Source organism: Neodiprion fabricii, chromosome 2, assembly GCF_021155785.1.
Source record: "Neodiprion fabricii isolate iyNeoFabr1 chromosome 2, iyNeoFabr1.1, whole genome shotgun sequence".
NCBI lineage: Eukaryota > Metazoa > Arthropoda > Insecta > Hymenoptera > Diprionidae > Neodiprion > Neodiprion fabricii.
Window position 1 is genome coordinate 14,580,687 of NC_060240.1, and position 20,777 is coordinate 14,601,463.

At 37.9% G+C, this 20,777-nt stretch overlaps 1 protein-coding gene across 2 annotated transcripts; it reads left to right on the forward strand.

The window, feature by feature from the left end:
- Positions 1 to 5,851: 5,851 nt before the first annotated feature.
- On the forward strand, positions 5,852 to 20,718 carry LOC124175512 (vitellogenin receptor). Of its 2 annotated transcripts, none has more exons than XM_046555844.1 (32): positions 5,852 to 5,981; positions 7,481 to 7,541; positions 8,825 to 8,952; positions 9,224 to 9,358; positions 9,498 to 9,603; positions 9,750 to 9,896; positions 10,438 to 10,551; positions 10,623 to 10,748; positions 10,862 to 11,077; positions 11,250 to 11,421; positions 11,687 to 11,888; positions 11,978 to 12,169; positions 12,458 to 12,578; positions 12,791 to 12,931; positions 13,119 to 13,380; positions 13,462 to 13,658; positions 13,750 to 13,902; positions 13,985 to 14,115; positions 14,350 to 14,477; positions 14,575 to 14,765; positions 14,935 to 15,113; positions 15,194 to 15,438; positions 15,682 to 15,980; positions 16,110 to 16,349; positions 16,457 to 16,615; positions 16,707 to 16,852; positions 16,981 to 17,072; positions 17,242 to 17,479; positions 17,565 to 17,745; positions 17,809 to 18,085; positions 18,168 to 18,288; positions 20,430 to 20,718. In XM_046555844.1, the coding sequence occupies exons 2-32, from the start codon at positions 7,481 to 7,483 to the stop codon at positions 20,541 to 20,543; spliced, it is 5,214 nt and encodes a 1,737-aa protein (XP_046411800.1). In that variant the 5' UTR covers positions 5,852 to 5,981; the 3' UTR covers positions 20,544 to 20,718. The 2 variants fall into 2 exon arrangements, with proteins under 2 accessions (XP_046411800.1, XP_046411799.1); XM_046555843.1 differs by lacking the exon at positions 20,430 to 20,718 and adding an exon at positions 19,077 to 19,327.
- Positions 20,719 to 20,777: the final 59 nt, after the last annotated feature.

The following is a 20,777-nucleotide window of genomic DNA, read 5'->3' on the forward strand; positions in this document are numbered from 1 at the left end:
ACAAATCGCATTAATCGTAAGATGAATATAATTCAGGAGTACTGACTTTCATTGCATCCTGAGAAAAACCTGAATATTTATTGCAACTTGTCCACGAATTTGGCATTCCAGCCACTGTGCGCGCCCTTTCGATGCCCAACCTAACCCTCGAAATGTGCAACGTGAACTTTGACCTTTTCATAAATTTGCTTTTTCTGCTCCCCCTCTACCGGCTTCTCCGCCGCTATCAATATTTCAATCGTTCCTGATGTGTTTGTCCACTTTTTCTCTTCCTTACTTTATCGTTGTGCACTGAGGGTGCGTTCCGATATTACCCCACAGTGCTATCGACAATCCTTTATCTCTTTTGCGCTGCTGAGTTCACGGGTAGCTCTGCCTCTGTCCTAGGGAGTTTTTAGCGCTGCAAGCTAATTTCGGAACGTATCCTGAATACATACATTTGATGGGTAAGTAGACGTCTATCAAATTTAAACAATGTTTCTATTTATATGGAAGTGCCGAATACGTTGTCAGAAATTAATGAAATTCCCACGTTTGGCAGTTCCACATTCAATACCGTACAATTATTGAGCAGATTTAAGAATCGTACCTCGTAGAAACTGCGTGCAACTTTATGAATGAACTATATGATACTCAATACTGCAGTTACCCAAGCTTCAAATCGATCCATACATGTCTGAATAGATAGTGCAAGTTTAGTTGCACGTTTAAATTTTTTCCATTAAACGAAAATTTAATGAAGCTTATTTCAGATAATCGCATCCGAAATCGTGATTTCAATGATCAGAGTGCTTTTTCACGATTTCGCGCCACTCTTAGCAAAAGCTACGTGAGCAGGGTCAGTACTACTTTTTTGAAAGTTACATTGCTTAACGCTGCTTATTCTCCCAATTCCTTGTCCCGTTTATCCTTAGCTCTTTTGTGGAGTCAAGCAGTTGATTTTTTAATCATTTCATATGTTATGTCACAGATATCTGGAACATGATTATTGCTCTTGCAATTTTGCACTTCATCCATAGCAGTTGGATTACACCGAAGAGAAAATTGATTTTACACAAGCATCTATATTTACTTGATTTTCTTGAGTTGTTTGATTCGATTAATGATTGATTTGATTCAAATAAGATCTAAATCTTATAAATTTACTAAGATCAATAGAATGGTTGTTTGATTCAATTTTTTTTCTCTGACAAGTAAATATCGGCTAAGGAGTATTAGAAAAATTTGAGGTGTTATATTCTCAAGAAAAATGATTCAAAAAAAAATAATGAAACGTCTTTTAACTATGAATCTTGCGTAAAAATATTTTCTTGGTTCATAAAAATTCATTAGGGTGTTTATGAGATAAGTTAAAAAATTCATAGGGCAGAGACGAGTAAACAGAATTTTGATTTTTTTTTGGCAGATTTTCTAGAGGTCGTACCAACATGGGAAAAATCCTTGATGAAATTAAAAAATGTCGTGGTCAACCGTTTACTGAGTTTGCGTGAAAGCCCCATTCATATTTTTCAAAAATCAACAGGTATACATGTAGCAGATAAACAAATTGGTATTGACAGCATCAAGCACAGATATTTGCATATTTTTAACCACATTTCATTCACACTGAGAAGAAAATCAGAACGACACGCTTAACAGAAAAGAGACTGATTTTTTCATCTCAACACGTGAAACATTTTTGCCGTATTGTTTAATCTACAAGAATTCACTCATCCTACTTTTTCATGTATTTATACGGTGGGAACTCATTTGTAAAATTCAAAATTATTCTTATTTATACTTTTCCAGATATTTGGCTATTCATTCTTTAAAAAGTCAACTTTGTCGGGTACGATGTTTCGTTTAAATTGCAGTTCCCATTGACAATATCACATCGGAGATGAGTGTAGAAATTATCGGGATGAAAAAACTGCACCAGGTTTGAAGTGCGTATTACATAAATCAGACCTGAAGTATTTTAGTATAAGATAACCTGCCCAATAAACTAAAATCTCTGTTTTAGAACTCGTGTAATAATTTAGACAGCTTTACAGCACATTTATGAAATTTCGATAAAGTTTTCATTCAGCCATTTTCTTCTGCACATCAACAATCTATGTGGTTAACGACGATTGCAGATGCATAATTTTACTCTGTTTAATAATATATTATGGATATACTGTGGTGTGAATCACTATACACGGTATTTTTTTTTCAACCTGTTGTATCTGCTACTTTGATTTTGTTTCGAATAGAAAACAAAACTGTACTAAATTATTTTTACTTCAAACTAGTAAAATAAGAAATAAAAAAATCCATTCAATTTCCCTATCATACTATAATGATGTTGGACATATTTTCAAGGAGACAGATATATTTTTATTTGAAGTATTAATTTCAATATTAATATCAAGTGGTAAACAGTGCATAAATTGTACTCGCACATTGAGTAAAAATTTATATTACCGTACGAATTGTGAAACTCGAGCGTATCATGCACTTTTATTGACTTTATTAGGTAATTTGTCTGAACCGTATTATCCGTCTAGATCATAATTACTCGCATAATGAGGTTAATCCTAAGTTATTTATATTATATTAGTTTATTATATTTTAATTTATAGCATGTGCGTAAAAAATGTCCAAAACAAATTATCAAATTACTTGTTTATTTATTTTTTACCTAATGCATTCAACCGAATAGAGACCGTTCAACCACATTTGTTGCTACAAAAATATACACTGTCGCCTGGAGTACAAGCCGCGGTTGGATTAACTGAAACAAGTAATTGGTTCAATTTCAATATTCAGTTCCGTCAACCAAGATTTATATTTTGACCCAGAAAAGATTTGTTAGATCAACTAAAAAATGCACTCATGGGAACTGAATAATTATTAAACCTGAATTTGTCAATTGCTAAATTGATTATACATTTATTTAATTCAACTATTTTTTATCTAGTTCAAGTAAATACGAATTTGTCATATTTACTTAATATTCGTTTCACCACTCGTGACTGTAAGGCTTGATTGAATTACATTTTTTTTATTGATTCAGCGAAGGGAAGAAGTTTGTATTAATGTGATCAAACGGAAGTCGTCAAGAGATTCGAAAACAAGTGAGCATGCGATCATTTTTCTACGGTAACCGAGCTGCCGCAGGCAGGTAAATAATTTTATCTTCATGTATGAGCTAAATAACTTGATATTATTATAAGGTACATCTAATTTTACACGTGGAAAATCCTTGTGAATATTCCGCGTATCACGGAAATTTAGCTATCTACGACATCGTTCAACTGTTCATTTTGCCAAAAGTCATTGACCGATCAGTGAGCAATAAACTCAACATTCAAATCTTACGAACTTTCACTTGAAACTTGTACCAACTTCAAGTCGTGTTTCAAAAACTGTAAATAGTCCAACTTGAATGTTGCAGTACAGTAAACTACGATTGCATCAAATTGAATTCGACTACATGAGTTGGTAATAAACTTGTTATAAATATTCACTGTCTTTGTCCTTTACCCTAACAAACGCAATAAGAATAAAAGTCAAAAGCAGCAAAGGACAATAAAAAAATAATTACATTTCGACAAAATTGTACATATTTTTATTTCGTTTCATTTTTACAATGTCGCCGAGCATTTAAAAGCACCATCGCAGATAATTATGCGAATTGTCGATTCGACCGATTCTACCATGGCATGTATTATTTCCATCTTACTCATGTTATTTGAAGCGTTATGGACATAGATGATGAGAAAATTGTATACTTACGTGATTTGGTTGAGTAGAAATCTGACCTAACACATATTTAAGAGGCAAATAGTTGCGAATTGTTCGACGCGACCGTTAATGTTTTCATGGGTTTGGTAGCTTTCCCCTTTTCCAACCATTTAAACAATTTTCCAATATGTAAAGAAATGTGTCATCCGAAATAAATGGGATCCCCGAGTTCAAAGTTCTAAACATTTCATGCTATCGATACAGTAATTGATGAGCAATGACTGCAGGTCGAACCTAAGTACTAATTTGAAAGTTCACTACTTCATACTCAAAATTGGTTATCAAGCTTCCAATTCACGTATATTACATAGATGGTCCAATAGAAAGTGCAAGTTCAGCTGCACGGTCGATAAAACTCGTTTTAAATGAACGGTAATCTGCCTTACAACTGATTTCACTCCACGGTAATCGAGGACCACCTTTGACCCCAGCCCTCGGCCATATAGGAAGAGGAATAATTGTAAGACAACGTTTTCTTTTTGCAAAGATGCTGAGAATTCAATAATAATTCGAAAAAAGTTATTGTTAAAATATTTGTATACATTTGCTTGCAACGCATTCCATTATTGAAGACCTAAATTAAAAGATAGTTAGTTAAGACGATAGTTTTTCGTCACTCATGCGAGTTGCCTACTCTCACGAACAAAAATCATTCCAGTGCAGCATTCACGGATCTTGCGATCAAAGATCTATAAGTCATCTTGCGCGCAATGACGAAATAGCCCTACTCGGTAGCGGTTTTCGAGAAAAAATGTCACTAGAGCGACTGAAGAACTAAGAGCGTTCAATCTTGCAACAAATTCACGGGAAATGAACAAGCTATTGTTGCAATAGAAAATGAATCCATCTACGGGATACACATTTGATCGCTCAACTCTGAGACCCGATGTAAGTATTGTACCCTCGGTATGATCAAATTTACAAGGAACGCGAAACTATGTAAACTGTTATTTCCAGATTCCAAATCCCTGCATCCACGGATTCTGTTCACACATATGTTTGTTGGCGCCGAATTCTGCGTATTCCTGTGGTTTTCCAGCTGACAAGGAATTAGGAACCGATAAACACAACTGCAGAGTTTTGTCAAAGACAAGGGTGTAACCACGATGGGGCAACCGGGGTAACGGTGGATTTATTTTACCGTACGAATTATGAAACTCAAACTTTTATTGACTTCGATGTGTAATTTGTCCGAACCGTATTGATCGTCTGGAACATAATAAATCACACGTTCAGATTAATAATAGGTTGTTAATATTATGTTAGTTTATTTTAGGGGTGTGCAGGAAAAATGAAAATTTTAGGTACCCGAACATCTCGAGTTAACTGAAAATCCCGGGTTCCTCAAAAATCTCGGGCTCACCGGAAATTGGCGAGTTTTTGAAAATTTTGGTCACGGCTGTTTTCGCTTCTCCGTAAGTATCGGAGTTTCCAAAGTGAACACAGATTTTCCAAAATTTCTGACTTATGCCATTTCCGAAATCCCAGACAATCTGAAGGATCATTTCGTACCCGTCTTGAATTATGAATTCTGGAGGTTATACTCTCAAACAGTCAGACGAGGCTCACCGAAAATAACACCTCGGATTCTTTCGAATCTGTTTCATTAGCACATTGTCGTAAAACAATTTTATCACCGACCAGTAGGGGTACTGAAATTCTCTGGATCGTTCACTGCGTTTATCCTTCACCCTAACAAAGCCAATAACAATAAAAGACACAAGCAGCAAAGATTAATGAAAAGAAAATTGCTTCTTACAATAATTGTACATATTATTATTTCGTCTTGTCTTTACAATATCGACGAGCATGGAGAATCAACCATCGCTTCATTTGATCCGTCGCAGATAGATAAGCTCGAATTTGAGTTGACATGTATTATTTTCATCCTACTTATCTTGTTCGAAACGTTATGTACAAAGAAACGATGACAAAGGTGTTTACTTACGTGATTTGGTTGAGTAGATATATAACCTGATACATAGTTGGCAGGCACAAAGTTTCGATTTGTTCGAAGCGACCGCTAATGTTTTCATAAGTTTGGTTCTGCCCCCCTTTTCTCCGCTTCTTCGCTCCCTTCTTCGAGTCGACGAGTTATGAATCGGACAGTACCGTGCACGCCGCTAACCAGTAAATATTTCAATAGTTCCTGATTTGTTTGTCCGGTATTTCTCCTCCTCACTTCATCGCCGTGTACTAAGTACTTTCAGGCGGTAAGTAGACCCTTATTAAATTTAAACAATCTTCCTATCCGTGAAGAAATACGTCATCCGAAATAAATGGAATCCTCGAGTTCAAAGTTCTAAACATTTCATGCTATCGATACGGCAATTGATGAGCAATGACTGCAGGTCGAACCTAAGTACTAATTTGAAAGTTCATTACTTCGTACTCAAAACTGGTTGCCAAACTCCGAATTTACGTATTACATACATGGTCCATTAGAAAGTGCAAGTTCAGCTGCACGCTCGATAAAACTCATTTTATAACGATCGTTTATCTGCCTGTAACTGTTTTCACTCGAGGTTAAACGAGGGTCCTCTTTGACCCAAGTTAAGCAGCCCTCGGCCATATATAAGAATTAATAATTGTGAGAAAATGTTTTCTTTTTGCAAAGACGCTCTGGTTTCAATAATAAGTCGATAAATGATCGTTGAAATATTCGTATACACATGCTCGTGACGATGGGGGAGATTATGCACTCGATGACACTACGCAACAAATTCAAAACTTTTTTTTCACTTGGTTTACAGCACGTCATTATGATTCTCCGATTTAGAGTCAATTGATGTTTATAAATAAAATGGTCACATCACGTCAGATTTCATAATGAAAAGCATGTATTGATTTGTTCAAAATTATGTAAATTAGCCGCACAAAACTTGATTTTTCTTCTTTTTTTTCACTCTAACGAACTCGGCGTTACCGAATTAAAACGGGTTCGTTGAGCGATAGAGAAGTGACCAAAACAGGCAGAAATTAAATGATGGAAAAAATGCTTTATAAGTGGTACGTGTTCCTTGATGTAAGTGAACAGCAAGACTGTTTTTACAATAATGTTGGTTGGCGCAGTAACCTTATTCATTTTTTCACACACGAAAGCTCTTGTGTGCTTCATCTATGATGACTATTAGATGGGAAAAATGGAGCAAAACGCGTGATTTCACCTGTTGTAACATTGACCTTGTACCAGTGGTTTTGAGACGTGATACCTCGATATAAATTTGCTTTCCTTTGTTTACTAGTTGTGACTAATGCGAATAACTATTCGAGATATTGGTGATTTTCTTAATGTTGCACAGTGTTATTGGAGACGTACTTTCTCACGATTTCGCATCGCTGTTAGCAAAAGCTACAAGCAGATTATCTGCTAATTTCTGTTCTATAGTTTCAAATCAAAATCGGGAGTAACACTGCTCGACACTACGGCGCGTATAAGGTTTTGAGTCTCGGTTGACAGCCTAACACTCTGACCGATTAATCGTTTAACAGGAAATATTTCCTGTCTCAACGTGGTGCGTTTATATACTTGCTCGTTCGCGATAATCGCAACTCGAGCCACTGTTTCATTGTCAAATGCCCTCCACTCTTGACCGTTGTACTGAAATGACGGCTCAAGCTTATACGTTCTACCAATTCCCTTCCTCCTTTACGTTCACCTCTTTCTCCGAGTGAAACGATTTATGCTACAATCATGTTGTACTATCTACAGATGCGATACATCGTTCTTGCTCTTGTGATTTGTCACTTAACGAATGGCAGTCGGATTAGCGGTAAGTCTGTTTTTATATCTTCAACTGCTACATTCCTACATTAAAATAAGAAAATCAATTGTGACGATAAAATCAAGTCAAGAATTTGATTTTTTTATCGTGAATATTATTTTGCTCTCTAAAATGATGCAAAAGGCAAAAATTTCTATTATGTATAACAATATATAATACATTTATAGTGGGGTGGATTATTATTACTTCGTCATTTATTTGAAGATATTCATTAATTAACACAATAATTCAAACACAAACACATATTAACATCGAATAATATTGACACAAAGTTAATATCGTGATATCCAATCGCTTGCTCCCCTCGTGAAAATGAGTTCAACGATTTTCTACAAATTTTTAGAGAAATTCGAACATTTCCTACAATTTTGTGCGAAAAATTGTAAGTATGCATCGTGAATTATTCAACAATACTTGTAGATATTCATGACTTTTTCTATTGATGCAGAAAGAAATCTGCAAGATACTACAATTTGAGAAAAAAATTAAGAATTCTTTATGAAAAACTACACATACTTACAATTTTACATAAAATAATTCGAAATGTTCCAATAAAGCAGAAATATAACGGGAGACCAATAAATAGCATAATTTAGCTTATTGACTACATACATTTATTTATCATACTGTACACATCATATAATTTTCTGCATGTATTGTGCATGTTTATATACATACTTAATATGTCTCGTTAAATATTATCGTTCTGCCAACGTCCTCTGTTTACGGATAACGTCAGAAAGTGATATTTTTTCTACATTTCAAACTTCATTTGTCGGTATATCATGCTGTATATATTTGAGTATGAGCAATGAGCATATATTTTTTGAAAATCAGCACCTATTCAGTAGAGAAACGGAATACAGTATTTCGTACGATGTTCCTTTGAAAATGAAATTAACTAGCTGTGTTACTTCACTTAGAAATTTTTACCCACCATGTTTTGTCTATAAGACTAAAACACGTATATATATATACAAATACTAAGAAGAGACTTTGATCTTTGTATTAACACTTGCAACATTGCCGCCATGGTTGTTACGGAGTTCAAAAGTTCACTTGACCAAGTTTTACAAGCACTCGTTTCATTAGAACTCGCGTGCATCACGCAGGATTCAAATTTTTTCAATCTCTAATGATATTCGACTACTCATTCTCGAAAAAGGAATTTGCTTAGGTGTAACGGTGAACGTGAAAAAAATTTATACGCAAAGTATAAAAATAGTTTCATTCGCGAAAAATACGGTTTCAGTCGAATCAATCATTTACAGAAACAAAATGCGAGGCACCCGATTGGCTGAGATGCGAAAATGGTTTATGCGTAAGCCATTTTTTCGTATGCGACGGTGAAGATGATTGTGGAGATTTCTCGGATGAAAAAAACTGCACTGGATTCGTGGTGCGTATCACACAAGTTGGGCTAGAAAATATTTCAGGATGGGATCCAGCCTTCCCGAATAAAATAAGATTCTCATTCTATAAGTCGTTCAATGATTCAGACAATACATTGAATGCACAATTGGAAAATTTGTACAAACTTTTTATCCAATGTGATATTAACGTTCAAGTGAATCTCTCCTATTCTTGTACAATACATGGATGTAATCGCACAAAACGATATTTGCTTTACTTTCAATTGAATAATGCGTTTTCTAATCGTATCTCTACAGTTTAAGCCGGATGCCAAATGCAAGCCAGACGAGTTTCGATGCTTGGATAATATTTGCATTCCGGAGGAATTCGTGTGCAATGGACATCAAGACTGCCTTGATTCGAGCGATGAGATACTTGGTTGCACCAAAGATGTGAGGAAATTCGATATGGCGTTGCTCCGATACATCGATATTCGATCAACAAAAGCAATATTGTTCACTTTTCGGGATAACAGTATCATCACGCGTCATTCCATTCGCTAATTATTTTAATACTATCACATGCTTTCAGCGACCATGCGATGGATTCAAGTGCAAAAATGGTTACTGCATAATGAAGGAATGGAAATGCGATGGTATCAATGATTGTTCTGATAACAGCGACGAAACGGAATGTGGTGAGTAATAGCATCTGTATATATACGTTATCATGCGGCTGAAGAAGAAAGCATTGCCGTGGAACGTCAGAAGCATCAGTAAGATGTTATCTCTACAAAAATCAGCTACGCAGTCATTCAAACTTTTTTCTCACACCAATTTATAGCCCACGATTTGACACCCCAAGAGTGTACGGCGGAGAAGGGCTACTTTTTGTGCGGTAACAACGCCTGCGTTCGATTGAACAATGTTTGCGACGGTAGGCAGCATTGTACGGACGGTACCGATGAAGATGTCGACGGATGCAAAAATGGTGAGAGGAAAAGAGGCTTTCATTCTAAACACAGACGAAAACTGTCAAAAGATTCATAATCATACCTGTCAATGATCAGTCTTCTGTGACAACTACACATTACAGACGAATAATTTTACTTCAACACACGAGTTGAAGAACTTCATGTAATTATGGTAATTCATAATTATCGTATAATTACCTCAGTTCACTTCAAGCGTATTGCGTATCTGAATTGTAAGTGGAAGACCCTTGCGAACGTTATACATCGTGACAATTTAGCTATCGCTGCACCATACGTTGACACCTATCGTAAAATGACTCACGGTCTCTCTCATTTCCTGCTCCGAATAGTTTTGTGATGCAGAATAAATCCATAACAAACTCGATCTTGTGAATTATGTAAATCATATCTGATTAAGGTGATGAACACAATTAATTACGTAATTGCAAGAACTGATTTGGAGTTTACGGAATCAATTGCAATTTTATTTCGTGTATCTTGTTGCCTTCGAAAACTCAAAGGAGGAAATAATATTATATTCACTGATTTCTCAATCAGCCGATCAACAATGCGCCAATGGAACTTGCAACCAAGTGTGCCATCAGACGCCAAAGGGTGCCGTTTGCTCTTGCAAACCCGGATATGAACTGCTCAGGGGTAAAATTTGCATGGGTGAGTATGATCGCGATAGTTTTTCGTTACTCATGCGAGTTGCCTACTCTCACGAATGAAAATTATTCCAGATATCGATGAATGCAGCATTCACGGATTCTGTGACCAAAGTTGCGAGAATCTCGAGGGTTCCTACAACTGCAGCTGCGAATCGGGATATGTATTGCAGAACGACAAGCGAAGCTGCAAAGCGACAGGTGAAATTTTGTTTCCGAGCATAATTATTGAACCTCTTTCCAGATCAATCTTTGCCAAATTCCTGCTCCTCACGTAAGTGCAAACTCACTGAATGTTTTTAATTGTTCAACAGGAGGAGAAGCTCTCATGGTTTATTCCTCGAAGACCGACATCCGCGGACTTTATCTCACCTCTAGGGTGATGTTTTACGTTGCCCGAAAGCTCCAGCACGTCGTCGGCGTATCCCTAGACACGGATTATATTTACTGGTCTGATCTTCAACTCGGTGACGAAGCGATTGTTCGAAGCAAGGAGGACGGGTCGCAAAAAGAAGTCATTATAACTGCAGGTAAACGTGTAAGCTTGTTGTCAACTAGGCGCGTCAAGGACTCTGAAGAGGCACACTGACGATGAGAAATGATAAACCAGTGAAATGCCAAAAGTTTATAGTTCTTCGATTCGACCCAGAATTACCGAGTTGATCGGTTGATCGGTAAAGTGAAAAACGCTGCATATTGCAGGTTTGGGTGCCCCGGAAGATATAGCGATCGATTGGGTGACTCGCAACCTGTACTTTACGGACGGTCAAATGAAACACATCGCAGTCTGTACCAACGACGGGTCCACGTGCACTGTCATCGTTAGCGAATACGCGGACAGACCGAGAGGAATTGGTCTGCTACCTTCGGAAGGGTGAGATTCTAAGATGGAGTTTTTGGTCTTAGATTCGAAATAAAAATGCAAGTTCACGGAGATTTTTTTCTGATTTTTTGTCTTCGGAAACTGGATGACAAAAATTTTTAATTACGCGCGTTTTCGTAGATGCGCACCGTAAGGTTGACTCCAAGCAACTCCGCGAGCTACTCGAATTGAAATTGTACCTTGAATTGCCTATAATTATAGGTCCCCTGCTGCATACAGAATGATAGATATTTAATGAATTTACTCAAATTCACAGATTAATGTTTTGGAGCGACTGGGGCGCAAAAGCGCAGATTTCGAAAGCGCAGATGGATGGAAGAAACGTCATGCCATTTATAACGAACAATATTGCCTGGCCAAATGGCTTGACAATCGATTATCCGAATCACAGATTGTATTGGGTTGACGCCAAATTAAGCACCATCGAATCCGTAAAACTAGACGGAAGTGATCGAAGAGTAAGTAGAATAATTTACCTCGCTGAGCTTTTTCCGTTCTTGCGTGTAGTGATTGTAATGATAAAATCAATTCTTTCCTCAATTCATAGATCGTCTTGCACGCGGTGGCGAAGCATCCCTACTCGGTAGCGGTTTTCGAGAACAAATTGTACTGGAGCGACTGGAAAACTAACAGCGTTCAATCTTGCAATAAGTTTACAGGAAAGGACCACACTATTGTAGCAAAAGAGAAAAAATCCATCTACGGGATACACATTTATCACTCAACTCTGAGGCCCGATGTAAGTATTGTAAAGGTTTTGTCCGTGATGCGCTCTATAACGATCCCCTAACTATAGGCATATCAGGGTACACAACCACTCTGAACAGCTCCGACTTCTACCTGGGTGACATCAGCCGCGTGCTAACAAAAGAGCAGCGAATTTGCTCGGAATGAACTCGTACTCCGATTTGCCTATAATCAGGGGTCCCCACAGGACGCATCACGCAAATAACTCTGTACAATCGCGACCGAATCAGGTACTCGAATTTATAAGCAACGCGAAACTACATAAACTGTTATTTCTCAGATTCCAAATCCTTGCATTCACGGTTTCTGTTCACACGTATGTTTGTTGGCGCCGAATTCTACGTATTCTTGTGGTTGCCCAGCTGACAAGGAATTAGGTACCGATAAACACAGCTGCAGAGGTTTGTCAACGATACATTTTTTTTATGCTACATATTCATTTAGAATAATATATCAATTCTGGACAGTAGTAATTAATTTCTTCAAGTATTCTTCATAACATTTGTCGACAGAAATATTCCAAATTCGCATCATCAAGTGTGTGAAAAACGTTTACTAATTCATTCCATTTACTACGTTTACTATTTTATCTATTCCATCGATGAATTTTTAGTTACTGAGAAAGAGAAGAAGATAATGGTTGGAGCTGCACAATTTTTCATAGAAGTCCATCATCAAGTATTGGGAAGACCGAAACTTCAGGCTGATATCTTACGCCAAGACATCAATGCCCTGACTTATGATCCAGAAACTGGTAAGTTGAATTGAGATACAATGAAAATCTCATTGCAGAGCATCAACGATCCGTATTTCAATATTTCAGTGAGAACCTTTTCTCAGCTCATTGTTAGCCGTTCACCTCCTCTTTTCCTCAATTCTGTTCTCCACTAGTCCCATTTGCACACTCTTACCGTCGATCAATTGGGCCTCAAATTTTGCAGGTACAATTCTGGCGAGCGATAAACTGAAGAATGTGATATTTCGGTACGATACGAAGACCGGTCAAATTTCAAATCTCATTACCACTAAGATAGGCGTAGTTGGTGGTATGGACTTTGATTATTTCGGAAGGAACCTCTACTGGTGTGATAGTCTCTTCAGGAACATCGAAGTCTACAACACTAACACTGGCGACAGGATGGTTCTAAACTCAGAACGATTGGAGGCCGTTCCCCTGGATCTAGCCGTCATTCCCGAACACGGGTAAATCAATACAACTAGAGATTTTCTGATTTCGCCAGTATCATTTGATAATGTATTGGTTTGAAATTATTTATCTTGCAGCCTGATGTACGTCGTTTTGAAATCGGGCAACGACATTCACATCGACAAAATGCAGATGAACGGCCGTGGCAGCACAACGCATGCGATCGAAACTGGTTTAATCGGACCGTCCGTTTCCATTGTATACGATGCACACCTAGAACGAGTTTTTTGGGCTGATCAGAGCACAGGGATAATAGAGAGTACTTCCTACGAAGGTAATTTACTCACAGCGGAACAATTTTTTGCATGAGGTCTAATATTTCCACGATTTTCACATTGCACATTATGACCGATTTCTCATTTAAGGTACGGACAGACATCGGTTCAGGTCAGAATTGATATCTCCAGTGAGCATTGCCGTCCTGGGTAATGACATATTCTGGACTTCCTACGGATCAAAGGGATTGTACTGGGCAGATAAAATGGGCGTCATTCAAGGACAGAAAAAAATCAGTCTCGGTAAGATGACGCTAGTAATATTCTGATTAGGTACAATATCTATAAAAAAAAAAGTAAAAATTAACACTTTTTCATAACGCAGGTATTCCTGTCAACTTGGAAAAAATGTACCTGGTAGCGATGACTGGCAATCACGGGTCTACTCAACACCCGTGTCTTAAGGAAAACGGCGGATGCACACACGTTTGTCTTGTTGCTTCCAACTCACAGCGGGTACGTAAAATATGAAAATTACCTGCCGTAAAAGGAACCCATCAGCTTTCTTTTCTGAGCGTCTAATGACTCACAGAATTCGAACGAAATTTATTTTTCCGGTCTTTAAATCCAGTACTCATTGAATAACGAAAATTTTCTGCAAACTCGTTCCAACATGTCTTCGTGAAAAGGAATCCGAAGTTTTCTTCATGTCTAGAGATGTATAATCATGCGATTTTCTTTATGTTACAGACTTGTGGCTGCCCGTCCGGAATGATGTTAAACCGTGATAATATTACTTGTAGTATTTCTCGCAATCACTGTAAAGTCTACGAAATGAAATGCGCGTCTGATGGAAGTTGCATTGACAAGATCAAAAGGTAATTCTTCATTGATTCGAATCAGTATTTTTTACAGTTGAAAAACATGAGTTTCAACGGTGAAGAGTATGACATTCGGTATTCCAAATGATTTCAGGTGCAACGGAGTGAGAGATTGTCCAGGAGGTGAAGACGAAGTCGAATGTCACAAGCCTGCAACTTGCGGTCCCGATCATTTTGCATGCAACAATGGAAACTGCATTCACAACAGTAAACTTTGTGACTCGAATTATGATTGCGCGGATCGGTCTGATGAGGAATTCTGCGACGCAAAGACATGCGGAAAAGGTGGGATAATCCAAATATCGAATACAATCTATGAAACTCAAAATCATATTGAACTTTTGATTACAACAACTTGTTCAACTTTGTATTCGAGGTCTATTAGAACGATAAATTCGTAGCCATCTTAACGATCTAATTGCCAATTCCCAATCTCCATACAACCATTTCGCAGACGAATTCCAGTGTCAACGCGGTTTCTGCATCTCGAAGTACTTTATTTGCGACGGGAAAATCGACTGCAGTGACGGATCTGACGAAGAGAATTGCGCATCACACACTTGCGACCCCGAAACCATGTTCACTTGCAAAAGTGGTGGATGCATTCCGAAGTTTTGGGAATGTGATGGAGAGGTACACGATTTGATCGTCAATTCACGTAGCATCGAGCTTCGTTATATGCTTCAACTTTCCATGTTTGAATTTCGTCGCAGGTCGACTGTGAAGACGGTTCCGACGAGTACGGTCAGTGCAAAACGGCTACTTGTAGTCCCAGTATGTTCACCTGCCAGAATGCTCGATGCATCGACACTGTGCTTGTCTGCAACCTGGTCAACGATTGCGGTGACGGATCCGACGAACGGAATTGCCCCGTGGACGGAAAAACGTCGGAGGCCGCTTGCACAGCCGAAGAATACCAATGTCACGGAACGAATAAGTGCATTCCATTCGAAGCCAGGTGAGCACGATCCCGGATTGTCCAACGTTAATCCTTTTAGTCACAGAAGTCACTAAGTGGCACCCTTTTTTGTAATTTTTTTTTTTTTTTATATTCCATGCAAAATCCTGAAACTTTTTTCATTTTCAGCTAACTGAATTGCGTTACTGAAAGAGTGACTATTGAACGCAAAGAAAACAATTTTTCCAACTGTTCGTGATAAAAATCGACTAATGAACCGGTCCTGGAATTGATTTTTCGCAGGTGCGACAAGGTGGATGACTGCCCTATGAAAGACGACGAACTTCTCTGCTCTGATTGTGAATACGACGAGTTTGCCTGCGCGAATGGCAAGTGCATTCCTCGTAGTTGGGTTTGCGATCGTACAGACGACTGCGGTGATAAGTCTGACGAGAAATACTGCGACGTCATTCTCGCGCCCACAACGGAACCGATTAATTGCGAAGAATACAAGTGTCTGACTGGGGCGTGCATCCCCTATTCCAGCGTTTGCAACGGCATCGCCGATTGTTACGATCAGAGCGACGAGAATGGAAAATGTGGTGAGCTTACAGGGATCTAGGACGATTGTTTCCAACAATATCGAATTTTACGAACCGTTGTACCGGCTTCTTTCAATTTGAAGAGATGAAAAATGTTCACGAAAACTTGTTGTTTTTATATTCACACAGAAACTGCATGCACTTCGGATAATCGCTGTGACGGAATTTGCAACAAAACACCTGCTGGACCTATATGTAGCTGCGCTAAAGGATACAAGCTGAAGAACGACGGCTATTCTTGCGAAGATATCGACGAGTGTAAGCTCGGCACGTGCTCGCAGGTTTGCCGCAACGAAATTGGTTCTTTTGCATGCTCCTGCTTCTCTGGATTCGTGCTACGTTCCGATGGTCGGACTTGCAAAGTAACCGGTAATTGAATGCAAACCCGTTTTACTTTTCACTATAACGACAGATTGTCGAATTGGATGGAAGAAGCAAGGACCAATGAACGATTAAGGAAATTGAATGTTTCACAGGATCTCCGATGGAACTGATAATAGCGACAAAAGACGACATCAGAAGAGTTTCTCACTCCCTTAATTCGATCAAGGTAATTTATAGCGAGCCTGGAATTGGCATTGGTAAAAACGGTATCGACTTGAACATCGCCAACAGGACGGTTTATTGGAGCACCGGTAAGATACACGCACTATATCTCATTGAAAAGTTAAAAAGGGTAAAGTTTTGCTAGCGACTGTTCAAAAGCGTCAATAAAAATTATTCCAGAAATAACTGGAACGATTTTTCAACTGTCCCTGGAAACGATGGAGACAAGAAACGTGACCAACATTGGAAAACCGCGAACCCTTTCCGTCGATTGGACCACTGATAACGTGTATTTTTACGACAGCGAGAAACCCCATGCCATTAAGGTACTCATAAAATACACACTTGACAATGTTTGCCACCTCGGCCGAACACAATAGTAACTCTTCGTTGATTACAACATTTCTTGATCGATCAACTTACTTTTATTTCTTTCGATTGATCGAAATTGCAGGTCTGTCATTTGGGAGAGCAAAAATGCGCGCATGTTGTCTCCGTAAATTCTGCGACTGCGGTAAACAGCATAGTTACAGATCCGAAACATGGGTAAGTTAGTAGATGGACGAGAAGACGTTTTTGTTGTTACTACGTCTGTTCTTTTTTGTTAATTTTCACTGTTATTCGACGAATGATAATCAGCTAACAAATCTTCAACTTCTTCAGATATTTAGTTCTCATGCTGAAGTGATGATCCTTCAATTTCTCATGCCCACAGCTTCATCTTTTGGGGCCAAACAGATTCGTGGTCCTTCAACAATCCAGTCAGCGAAATATATCGGTCGCAGATGACTGGCAAAGATTCGACTTCCGTAGTTTCGAAGAATCTGGGAATCGTCAGTGGACTCACTGTTGACCACTCAAGGGCTCGTTTGTACTGGGCTGATCAACACTTTCAACTGATAGAAAGCTCAGATCTGAATGGAAATGACCGACGCATTATGTTTTCCGCTAACGTTAGTAATCATTCAAATACAATTTTCTCCCGATCAATGTTTCAAATTTCGAAGGATTTGCATCATGTGCCCGTTCTTCTGTAAGGTTCACCATCCTGTCGGCTTAAACTTATTCGAGGATTCGCTTTTCTGGCTGACCCCAGGCACCGGACAAATGACGAGCTGTTCTGTGTTCGCCGGAAACGAAACTTGCAAGAGAATTCAGATCAGCTCATCTCATACCGAGGAACAATTCACGATGCTGCAACAATCGCGTCAACCATCAGGTATATTGCAAAGTTGCGATAAAAGTTTCGAATGTTTGCTGTAAATCATTTTTTAATTCACAGTGAAGAACAATTGCCAGGGGCACAAATGCAGTTATCTGTGCGTCAGGAACAATGAAGATATCGGATGTTTGTGTCAAGATGGAAATGTCGTGTTACCGGGCGAAAAGTGCGACGATACTGTCAAAATGCCCCCGCCTGAATTCGGATCTAACAAGTCAAAAGGCGATGGTGGTTACATTGCTGGAGTGATGACAACGATCTTTATATGCCTGGCTTTACTAGGAGTCTACTACTACTACCAGAGGAAGAAGTATGAAGCCAGTAAATGCGACTTAAGGTGAGTTGAATTTATTCCTACAACGCATTTCGTTCCTTACAATTAGATTAGAACCGGCATCTAATATTTGTATAATTTACAGCATACACTTTCAAAATCCTGCTTTCGGATGCGGGCTACCAGCCTCGATTCCGTCAACTGCAATGACTGTGGCGCCAGGGGAACACGAATACGTTAACCCTGTCGTCGACATTCGTTCTAGAGTGAGTAGCAATTACGCCTGTTCAATCGAGGACATAATCAGACACTTCTAAGCATTAATAAAGGGGGCACTCCCTATAAAACGCCAAATCTTAGTCGATTCGAATGATTTTTTTTTTTCTTAGGGTAAGAAATGTATGTGTTTTTTGATGAGTTATAAATGTAAGAAATGTATATATCTTTTCAGAGTCATAGATATTTTTTATTACATAACTCTGGTTTTAAAAACGACTTTTGTTGCTTAAAAATGGGAAAAATCACGGAGATACAATTTTGAAAATAAAAAGAATATTCAATTTCGAGTATAAAAGTATAAGTACACCAGTTTCCTAAAATTGACACTCAATAGGATATTTCGAAAATAAGAAAAAGATATAACAACGAATAACATTCGTCTACAACTTTGTGTTTTGACTGAAAACTCTTGGTTCGATTTCAACTTTCTATGTTACACGGGAGAAACAAGGTTTGTGTAATGTAAACAATTTTTTCAGGCATTAGATGCTTAATGCAACCTTCGAAAATCGAACCAAAAGTTATCAGTCAAAACACAAAGTTGTAGACGAATGTTATTTAATGATCGTTATTGAGAGTATTCACATCATGTCGTAGAAATTTCCTCGGTAGTAAAATTTAGAATTCCTATTATAGTGATTATTATTTTTGAAAAATGGATCGGTATACGGTTGCCGAGAAGATCGATATGATTTACATTTATGGCGAAACGCTAGTGCAGCTTGTAATTTATACGGAGAACGATACCCCGGAAGAAGTCAACAAAGAAAAAAAGAAAAGCAAAGAAAAAAAGGAATCGAATGTATTGAAGACAATGGCCATCATTTCGAACATTTGCTTTGATACAATTGTAAATTTATTCCGCGTAAAGTGGAGAACGGACATCTTTTTCTTATTTTTGAAATATCCTATTGTGTATAAATTTTAGGAAACTGGTGTACTTATACTTTTATACTCGAAATTGAATACTCTTTTCATTTTCAAAATAAAAAATACACCATCCAATTTTAAAAACCGAAGCTGACCTTCGTATCTCCTCGGCGCATCCACTTAATAAAAATTCAAACCCGCTATGTTCCATCCCCTTCAAAACCCTGCAGCTCTCTTCTGAAACTTTTTTTTGAGATTTTGCTTCGTTTTCGAGAAAATCGCCCTGATCACCTTAAATGCCCCACCCTGTATACGTGTGGTCACTTGATGAACGAACAATATTTAAAAAATTATGATAATTGACTGATTAGTCTTAGAATAAAAAAGGTGATTTTTTCAGAAAAAAATATCAAACTTTGACCCATAAAAAACATGTTTGTTTCGATAATTTTTAGTCGGTTTTAGGTTCATCAATTCGACACAAGTATCATAAAAACCTGTACCAAATACGAGCTTGATTAGTCAAATAGTTTTTGAGTCATGGTGTTCACCGATTTTCAACTTATTGTGAAAAAAATTTCGAGATAATGACGTTTAAAATTTGGGCAAGGGAAAAACGTTTGATTCTGTAACTTACGGACCAGTCACCTATTCCGGCACCGTATAATACTCCTTCAGCTGACTCATAATACTTATTTTGCATTTCTAACAGCTATTACTGAATAGACGACTCCCCTGTCCACAATATATTGCCTATTGATGCTCGCAGGGTTCCAACCGAAGCAAAGGTGCGTCACGGTCAAAGGCTCTCGAGATTTCATTTTTAAGAACTGACCAAAATCGCTGACTGTATCGTATTCTAGAGGTTTCAAACTATACAAGGGGAGTGCCCCCCTTAAACCTGGTTAGCTAACTCATTTCAGGCCTAAAATTAGTATGCGAAAAGTTAAGTGCGAACAACTATTATACCCATACGAAATTCCCAGATCCCTCTAATTTGAAAAATTAATTCTGTACAGACGTGCTTCCGCCTGGCAGTCACAGGTCAAAGCCAATACGCAATCGAAATACTGACATAGTCATTACGGGCCAATAATACCCAGACGAAACGATCAGTGGCTGAATTTCAAACCTGATATTTGATTTTAACGTTCTATTTAAAAATAATGCCATCCAGATTCTGATTGAATCTTGGTATTAATTAAATGCGATATTTACGGAACACGTAGTCAATCAGACGTTAAAAATTATGTTTCAGTATCTAAATGGAGAAATGAATGGAAGAAATACGTTGTCATTGAATAAAAAAGAAGATTGTTCCAGCGAAAGTGAAGACGGAAATTATCTGCCGGATGTACGTTTGATACGATAATTTTTTATTCGAAAATAATAATACGAGAGTATTAATTTTTGCAGTTGAATTGCAAGTTATATGTGCGTCTATGTCGTATATATTACAGTATTTTATTATATATCTGCTGTGATGGGCAGCGTGTTGTTTATTATATTATATTACATTACTTGTTAAATATTGTGTTCAAATTATATTTTGATAAAATTTTTATAATTCCTATTATACGATGAATAATATTCTTTTTGAGAGAAA

Excerpts from the sequence above, each read along its gene's own strand:
- LOC124175512 (XM_046555843.1), top strand. The coding sequence starts at position 7,481 with ATGCGATACATCGTTCTTGCTCTTGTGATTTGTCACTTAACGAATGGC. Across the intron at positions 10,749-10,861 it reads GCGAAGCTGCAAAGCGACAG|GAGGAGAAGCTCTCATGGTT; the intron begins GTGAAATTTTGT and ends ATTGTTCAACAG. Across the intron at positions 12,932-13,118 it reads GACTTATGATCCAGAAACTG|GTACAATTCTGGCGAGCGAT; the intron begins GTAAGTTGAATT and ends CAAATTTTGCAG.